Source organism: Nicotiana tabacum, chromosome 21 (genome assembly GCF_000715075.1).
Source record: "Nicotiana tabacum cultivar K326 chromosome 21, ASM71507v2, whole genome shotgun sequence".
NCBI classification, from domain to species: domain Eukaryota; kingdom Viridiplantae; phylum Streptophyta; class Magnoliopsida; order Solanales; family Solanaceae; genus Nicotiana; species Nicotiana tabacum.
In genome coordinates, this window is record NC_134100.1 from 77,460,022 (window position 1) to 77,469,919 (window position 9,898).

General features: G+C 38.6%; 1 protein-coding gene across 1 annotated transcript; it reads left to right on the plus strand.

The window, feature by feature from the left end:
• The first annotated feature begins 4,674 nt into the window (after positions 1-4,674).
• LOC142175309 (uncharacterized) lies at positions 4,675-8,894 on the plus strand. The gene is made up of 4 exons (XM_075241894.1): positions 4,675-4,836; positions 4,987-5,867; positions 6,778-7,711; positions 8,523-8,894. Exons 1-4 carry the CDS (start codon positions 4,675-4,677, stop codon positions 8,892-8,894), a joined length of 2,349 nt encoding a protein of 782 aa, XP_075097995.1.
• The last annotated feature ends 1,004 nt before the right edge of the window (positions 8,895-9,898 follow it).

Consider the following 9,898-nt stretch of genomic DNA (forward strand, 5'->3'; position numbering starts at 1 on the left):
TTCTTGCTTCTTACTTCCTAACCGGCTCCGTGTTCTTTGATGTCGAGAGTGCGGACATCAGGATCATCTCATCGACCGCGAACATTTCTTCTGCAGCCGGCTGCTCTCCGTAAACCGTCTTGATCCCTCCCGGTGTGGGGAACTTCAGTGCCTGGTGTAGTGTCGATGGTATTACCCTTATGTTGTGAATCTATGGCCTTCTGAATAGAGCATTATATCTCATATCCCCTTCAATCACATAGAACTTCATTTCCTGAATGGTCACATTGGTGTTCACCTGCACGGTTATCTCCCCTTTAGTAGTTTCGCATGCTATGTTGAATCCGTTTAAAACCCAAACTGCGGGCACTATTTGGTCTTATAAACCCAACTGCTCTACGACCCTCGATCTGATGATATTGGCCGAGCTACTTGGATCAATTAACACACGCTTAACTCAAGATTTATTTATGAGTACAGATATTACCAGTGCATCATTATGTGGTTGCACGATGCCTTAGTGAGCTTTAGCATTGGCCCCAGGGGGATGTCGACTCCACCAATGATCATGTTAATGACGTGCTGAGGTTCCTCTTGTTTGGTCTGTTTGTTGGAGTCCCTATTCCTGAAGTGGTTTTTGGCTCGATCACTCAGAAATTCCCGTAGATGCCCGTTATTGAATAACCGGGCCACTTCTTCTCTTAGTTGTCGGTAGTCCTCGGTCCTATGGCCATGAGTGCCATGATACTTATACACCAGGTTAGGGTCTCTCTGGGTAGGGTCAGACTGCAATGGCCGAGGCCACTTGGTATCTTTGATGCGCCCGATGGCAGATACAATGCTGGCGGCATCGACATTGAAGTTATATTCCGATAATCTTGGTGCCTCTCTGGCCCCCAGTGGCCTGTCGAAATCGTTTTTGCTCATGAGTCCCTGGCTACTATGGCCTCGGTCGTTCATCCTTTTATTTCTCGTAGGGTTACACCCAGATATGCTACCCTTTTGATTTCCGTTATACGGTTGATACCGGTCTCTGTTTGGTCTTAGTTCATGATCGATGACTCTCTTAGACCTGTAGTTAGTTTTGATGGGATAAACGGACCCAGGGGGCCCCGAGCTGATCATCCACGACTCTGATTTTTGATTGGTACCTGTTATGGACGTCGGCTAGGTTACCGCCAGGTATTCTATCAAATTCTATTTTAGCTGTTGTGAAGCCAATGAGCTTTGGGGGTTGAGTCCTTGAGGGAATGCGTGAGGCCCAATCGTCTGAAATCGGAGGCAGGTCCATTCGTTCCATTTGAAACCTCGACACGAATTCCCTGAGCATTTCGTTATCTCTTTGTTTTACTTTGAAAAGGTCTGATTTTCTGGTCTTGACCTTGATGGCCCCGGCGTGCGCTTTTACAAAGGAATCTGCAACCATAACAAACAAATTAATAGAATTAGGGGTTAAGTTGTGATACCATATCATTGCTCCTTTTGACAGGGTTTCTTCGAACCTTTTCAGCAAAACCGACTCAATTTCATCATCTTCTAAGTTGTTTCCCTTGATGGCACACGTGTAGGAGGTTACATGCTCATTAGGATCTGTGGTTCTGCTATACTTTGCAATTTCGGGCATATGGAACTTCTTCGGGATTGGCTTCGGTGCCACGTTCGGGGGGAAAGGCTTTTGGACAAATTTCTTAGAATCCAGGCCTTTCAACTCAGGAGTGCTCCTGGGATTTGATCAACTATGGAGTTATAGGTCTCTACTTTTTTGTCATTGTCTTTAATCTTCTTCTCCCCCGATTCCACCCGCTTTGTTAGTTTCTCGAGCATCTTTATTATTTCTGGGTTGGTCCCGGGCTCAACTTCACCCAGTCTTTTCATGATTTGTTCATTTCTTCGAGAGTTTTCCCGGGATGGTTTGGGCTAAACTCTGCTGGGGCGCGGCTTTGGTTCTACAGCTGGGCTATCACCGTCTGTTGAGCTTGTAACATTTCGAAGATCACCCGTAGATTGATCTTATTGCCTTCACCATCGTGCGTACCTCAAGTTATTGATCGGGTTCCTCCACGAACACTATTTTCGGGGTCGGTCGGCAGATTTGCATCGATGGCCACATGTGAATTGGCATCGATTGGGTCCGCAACTAGGACTCTGTTGGGGTCAACAGGGGGCACCTCATTGTTAGGTACTATATTGTTGTTTTCACCATGGTGGCCAGACTTATCATCAACGTTCAATTGAGAATATTGAGAGTTTGACATTCTTAAGTTGACCTGGAATTAAAATCTCAAAGAACAAGCGTAAAACAAAGTGTGTTATGAAAATTTGTATCAAATTACCGCTATTATCCTTAGCCCCACGGTGGGCGCCATACTGTTTACCCTAAAAAATGGATAACAATTGAACTTATACGCGATTTTAAGAATATGTGAACTAATTCAATACAAGTAATTAATAGCTTTAGATGAGCAAATTAAAGATGGAATAAATGGCCAAACCAGTAGTAAGACCGATTTCGGGCTCGGTTGTGATCCAAACAATTAGCCTGCCTTCGATTCGAGACCAAACACTTATGAAGGGCTATAAACAAAACTAAGAACTTAGAATAATCTTTAGAAGTAGAGGAAACAAATGTATATTGCCTTGATATACGTGTTACAGTATTTCTAATGAATAATCAGCTTCCCCTTTATATAGTAGGGGAGTTTTACCCTAAGTATAATTCTAAGAAAGGTAAAAATCTTTCTTTACGCTAATCACTAATCCACTGCTGATATGGGCCGAGATTCACGCCGTGATATCCGGTTGAACACGGATATCACGGCCCTTCGTTAATCATGCGCGGTATTTGGTAATGCTCTCCAAGGTCTTAGAGCTCGAACCGGACCCGGGGGCGTGGTCTCGATAGCTCTGAGGGCAGGTATTTTGGTCTGGCCTTGATGCGAGAGGCTCCTGGCTTCGATTCTGATTCCTTGAAGTCATGTCCTTGCTTCGTTTGCCTCACCGAAAAATCGGGGTATTCATTAGCCATGGTTTTACCCGTGTACAAAAATAATGAATCCAGAAAAGATAACACTAAAAGTGACCGAAAAACTCTCCCTCTGACTTCTCCTAACAACGGCTAACCAGCAACAGTCAAAACCCCAAATTTAGCGGTTGGGCAACCGCTCTGTCCTCATGGGCACGCCGGAGGATCCCCCAGTGGCGCGTCTAGGTAATCAAACCCTAAGTACTTCGACCACCACGAACAAAGCTCCCGTAAACTATAGATGTCCCTCTATTAAAGCTTGCACAACTACTCATAATGGCATACCTGCAGTTATTTTTAAAGCTAAAGACTATTATGGGGTCATGGATGAATAGTGTAAGATTATAATTTTTGGGAAATTCTTGAAAACTAGACCTAAGATTGAAGTCCTCCATGTTGCTTTCATGAAAAAAGTTTCAATCAAAGGTACGGTTAAAAGCGTAGTCTATGACTATAGCACTGTTTTTATTGATTTCAGTGATGAAACAGATTGTAAAATTTTTTACTTTAGAAGATCTCTAGAAATTGAAGGAATGATAATGTGGCTTGAAATGTGGTCACCTGATTTTAGGCCAGAACATGACTCTCCTCTTGTCCATGTTTGGGTTTCACTCCCAGAATTGTCGTTTCATTGTCACACTTGGTACTATGTCAAGCAAATATTGGGACCAGTTGGTACTCCATTATCTATGGATTTGGCTACTAATGGTAGAACTCGACCTAGCATGGCTAAGGTTAGGGTCGAGATAGATATCACTAAACCTCAACCGAATAGTGTATGGGTAGGACAAGAGGACGAGGCTTTCCCACTTAAGGGATTCACTCAAAATTAGAATATGAAGGTGTTCAGAAGTACTACAAGAACTGGAGAAGGTTGGGACATTCTCTGATTCAATGTAGGGCTATTGAGAAGAAGAAAAACACTGAATCACATATCGATAAGGAAGGCACTCCCCCTGCCACTACCAAAACCTCGGATCAAGCTGAAACTAGTAAACATGCTCCTAAATCCAAAGAGCAAGACATGGAGGGTGCTACTATAAAAAAAAAGAGTATTGATCATCCTGAGAAAGATAACGAACAAGCTGAAACTAAGATACAAGAAGTGACAGACAGAAAAAAGATGAAGCAAAAGCAGAAAAGAAAAAAAAGAAGGAAAATAATGGCTATTCATAAGATTATTATTAAGAAGAAGAAAGTGCAAGCTATTGACATTCATCAGCAGACAGTGGAAGAAGTTTTACAAACATCTGGAAGTAATGCTAGAGAGGAAGCTCGATCTCAGAATAATGATCCTCAAATACAATCAGTGGAGGAAGACATTCATACTTCCGGAGTTGATGACCAAGTTGCTACTTCTCAACATAAAGTAGTGGAAGAGGCACCTCAAACTTTTGAAACTAATGATAGGGAGGATACATTGATCAACAATAACCAAATGGTGGACTTGGTGGAAGATGAATTAACTTCATCTGGAACTAAGAAATTTGAGTCCCAAAGTAGAGTAGTGATTGTTACAGGACAAGGAACTGAGGATATTCAGAATAATTGTGATTCAATAGTCCCTCCTATCAACATTACAAATTCCTTTCAATTGTTGAATGACCAACAACAACAGTAAGAGAGCCCCACTATTAATGATCATATCCCTGAAGATCCCAATATAAGATATAATGAGAATCTTGAAAAACAAAATACGAGCAAAACTATTCAAAGTCCAGCTAAAAGGGAACTCAAGAAAGATGCAGTGGTTAATAGAGATGGTCTATCTCCTAGGGGTGTCAAAGAACCTCAAAAAAGCTCTAAAATATCTACTACCACCTCTAGTACTAGAGGTAGAGGTAGAGGCAAAAAAACTCCCCAGTAATTAGTTTTTAATGATTAGTTCAATCATTTAGAATATTAGGGGAATGAAATCTAAAGGGTCTTTCAATGGACTCAAAAAATTTATGAAAAGACACAAAGTTTATTTTATTGCTTTCTAGGAACCATTTCTAGAGAAGCATAAATTGCATCATTATAGAAGAAGGATTGGCTTCCCCAATGCCATTGCTAACTCTTCTGGAAAAATTTGGCTCTTTTGGGATAATGACTACTCCTGTAACGTAATCAGTGATAAATCTCAACAAATAACTCTGGAAGTTAAGCATATTACGAAACATGAACCTCTATGGATTACTGTGGTATATGCTAAAACCAAGGCTAGAAGAAAGAAGAATTTGTGGAGACAGTTGACTAGAATTAGTAATCAGATAGACATACCATGGTCTATTGGTGGTGATTTTAATATTATTATGGATGCTAGTGAGAAAAAAGGAGGGAATCTCCATAGGCTCAGCAAAAGTATTGATTTCATCAAATGTATGGATGAGTGTGGTATGTCTGATGTTGGTTACTCTAGGAGTGATTATACTTGGACTAATGGAAGGAAAAAATGGAAGAGGATTCTTCAAAGATTAGACAGAGTCTTCTATAATGACGCATGGTCCTCTAGTTTCCCTATAGCTATTGTGAGGCATCTCCCTAAAACAGGGTCTGATCATAATGTATTACTCTACAATTGTGCTGAAGCAACTACTCCTCCTATAAAATATTTCAGGTGTTTGGATTTTTGGGTAGATCAACCTGACTCTTTGAGGGTGGTTGAAGAGTTTTGGGAGGAGAAACCTTACAGAAATGCTATGTACATCTTGCACCAAAAGTTGAAAAATCTTTCTCATTGTCTTATTAGATGGTCTAGAGAGAATATTGGAAATATTTTTTATAAAGTTGAAGAACACGAGCAACAGATTGAAAATATGGTGATTATTTATGATCATGATGAGAGTGAAATCAACATAAGTAGACTTTACTCTCTTTATGCTAAGTAAATCAGATGGACTAATATGCAAACCTCTATCCTCAAACAAAAAGCTAATGTTAAATGGGAAGAGGTGGGGGATAGCGATACCAAATACTTTCACAGCATCATCTGGCAAAGAAGGAAAAAAGCTTACCTCCACAGAATCATGAATGAGCAAGGACATTGGGTTTAGGGAAATTAAAGGATAGCTGAAGCTGCAGTTTCGCACTATAGTCAACTTTTTTCCTATCCTAGGCAGAATACTGATATGAATTTTCTCAAAAGAATTGATAAAGTCATTAATCATGATGATAATTATGCTCTTCTTCTCCCCTACTACCGAAGAAGTGAGAGGGGTTGTTTTTTCTCTAAACCCAGATAGTGCAACTGGGCCAGATGGTTTTAAGTAAATTTTTTCAAGCTTGCTGGAATATTATTTCTCAAGATCTGTGTGCTATGGTTAAAGACTTTTTTGATGGAAGAATCCTGACTAAGTTGTTTAGTCACACTTGCCCGGTTCTCATCCCTAAAGTGGAATCCCCCACTACCTTTTCTCAGCTTAGACCTATGAGCCTCAGTAATTTTTCCAGTAAGGTCATCTCCAAAATTGTCTCCAACAGGTTAATTAATCTCCTCCCCAAGATCATTTCTCATAACCAAATTGGTTTCATCAAAGGCAGTCTCATCACTGAAAATATCATTTTAACTCGAAAAATTATCCAGAACATTAAAAGTAAGAATAAAGGGGAAATGTGGTTATCAAATTAGATATGGCTAAGTCTTATGACAAGGTTTCTTGGAAATTCCTCACCTCTATTCTTAGAAAAATAGGATTCGCAGAAAATTTCACTAATATGATCCTTAGACTGTTGTCTAATGTTTGGTAATCTATTATTGTCAATGGCACTATATATGGTTTTTTCTCATCTACTAGGGGTTTAAAACAAGGCAATCCTCTCTCTCCAGGTCTTTTTGTCATTGCTGCTGAAACTTTATCTAAAGCTTTAAATCATCTCCATACCAAGGAAAAATATAATGGGTTCTCTATGAACAATAGGGGTCCTAGGATTAATCACCTTGCTTATGCAGATGATGTTGTCATATTCACTTCTAGTGACAAATGTTCTATCAAGAAGGTCATGAAGACCCTTCATCAATATGAAGAGGCCCCAGGTCAGAAAATTAGTAAGGAAAAAAGTTTCATTCTAACTTCTAATTATGTCTCTGATCAGAGAAAGAACATGATTAAGAGAGTTACTAACTACAACTACCAATCCTTTCCGTTTAAGTATTTGGGTTGCTCTATCTTTCCTGGAAGGAAAAAGATTTGTTACTATGTTGATATTGCAAAAAAGGTTATGTTCAAGATTAATGGTTGGCAGGGAAATATCTTTTCTTTAGGTGGGAGAGCTATTTTGATTAAACATGTTCTACAATCTCAGGCTTTCCACACATTTGATGCAGCCTCTCCTCCCAAAGCTATTCTTAGGAAACTTGAGAAGTACTTCTCTAATTTTTTCTGGAGAAAAGCTGAAAATAAAAACAAATACCATTGGAGCTCTTGGAATAATATTTGTTATCCATTTGAGGAAGGAGGAGCTGGATTTAAGAAGTTGGATGATTTGTGTAAAACTTTTACTGCCAAAAGATGGTGGAGACTTAGAATTGATGATAATCTCTGGGCTCAGTTCATGAAAGCAAAATACTTTTCTAGAAGTCATCCTGTGGCTAGAGCCTTGGATTTTGGTACATCTACTTGGAAAGAATTTATGCATTTGAAAAGAAGATTAAACCTCACATCTTGTGGAAAGTTAACGAGGGAAGTATCTCCTTCTGGTGGGACAACTGGACATGTCTTGGGCCATTGGGTACTTATATTCAACATGGCATAAGGCCTAAGAACTTTGAGATTAGGAAATGCATCAAAGATAAACTATGGGATTTAAATCTTTTGGCTAACATAGTACCAAATAGTCTGGTTAACCATATCAGCAAAATTCCTATTGGGGATAGACATATAAAAAGATGTCCCTATTTGGACTCAAACGTCTACTGGAAATTTCTCATGTTCTACTGCTTATGAGATCTTGAGACGGATTAGGAACCCCCTCCCTATTTGGAAGGATATATGGAAAAAGAATATTCATTTCAAGATGTCTTTCAATCTGTGGAGAGCTATTAAAGAAAATCTACCAGATGACACGAATATTAGAAAGTTTTGCCGAATTATTGTATCCAAATGTTCTTGTTGTAACAACCCCAAGGAGGAAACTATTTCCCATATTATGTTAAGAAGTGACACTATTTTTCTAACTTGGAATTTTTTTGCAGGATCTTTGGGAATTAGGAATGACCTTCACTATATTGCTTTAACTCTTAGACAATAGAACCTCAATAACATCAAGAATCATATGCTGAAAATTCTTTGTCAAGATGTGCCTATATTCATCGTTTGGGAGCTATGGAAACATAACTGCTCAATCAGGTATGGTAACTTTAGAACCTTAATTTCCAAACTAAGACACTCGGTTCTTTTTTCATTTGAAGGTATTTATGAAGAAGAATGGTGTTGAAGTGGACATGACATGGTCCTGGAGTCAATTGTGCCAAAAGATAGAAAGATATAGACCCAACCTACGTAGCAGAGCAGTAACATGGGATAAACCACCTGATGGATAGCTCAAGATCAACATTTATGCGAGCAGCAATAATAGCATCAAGAAAGCCGGAATAGGAGGGATTGTTAGAAATAGAAATGGAGAGCTTGTTATGGCTTTTGCCAAAGCCCTACAATTTTGTACTAACAATCAATCGGAAACTCAAGCGGCCTACTATATTTTAAACTGGTGTAAAACTAAAGGCATCACTAACATTATATTGGGGATGGACTCTCTTATCGTTGTTAATATGCTTAAAGGCATATATAGACCTCCTTGGGAATTGGAAGATGACATTACATATATGAGGCAAATCATTCAGTCTCAGAATATTGCTATCGAATATTGTTACAGAGAGGGGAATGAGTCTGCGGATGCACCATCCAAACATTAAGCTAGCCTACAGGACATTTTGAATGCTCAAGTATATTCTCATGTTAAAGATCTTCCACCCGAGGCTAGAGGAGCATTTAGAATGGAAAAATTCCAGCTCCCCTGCTTTAGAATCAGACAAGTCGAGAAATTCTCTCATCCTAATCATGACTAATTTTGTAATCATTTTTATAATTATGTTCATGATTAGATCACACTGTGGCCAGGAACTTGGTTCCTCTTCTAATTCTCTAACTGATTTAATAGAACTTGTAATATATGCGTCTTTTGTGTAAGTTTCATGGACAGATTAAGTTGGATAGTACCAACTTACAATATATAATTAAGGAGGTAAGGCAACATGTCCCCCTCCTACGTATGTTCACTTTTGGGGTTTTAATTATATACAACCCCTACACCACAATGGTCGAAGTTGAATTTAAAAAAAAATTATCAAGTCAAAACATTACCGTTACTGTTAGTTTATGACAGTTGCGTATCATTAGATTGACGTAGCTTTGTGTCCAATTTCTCTACTATTTTCTCTTCTCAAAAGCAGGAAATAAAACATGATAGTTGACGTGACCTTTTCTGATATGTCCAAGGAACATGTTATTGATAGTACGGACCCTTTCACGTGAAAACAGCACAATTGCCGACTCAGGTAGTTGTTGACACGTGCGACTGTATCTATGCTGCATTCAGTAGAAAATTTCCAAATTCAGTCTGAATTATTTTTAATACTTTAATTAAAAATTCTTTAATTATGAAGAGAATTTCCTTAAACTGATTTTAGAAATCCTCAAAAAACTTAAGAATTTCTTTTAACAAAAAATAGCTCAAAAAAACACTTGTTTGAAAGAAAAAAAAAATCTCAAAGCTTGTAAACTCAAATTTGCAAGCTGTAAAACAAATGCCACCTAAATTAAAAGAAGTAAATAGTGTCATATTAATATTTGACATACTATTCTCAAATTTTAGTAAACAAAGTACAAAATATTAAATTCGGATGGTAGCGTTTTGTTT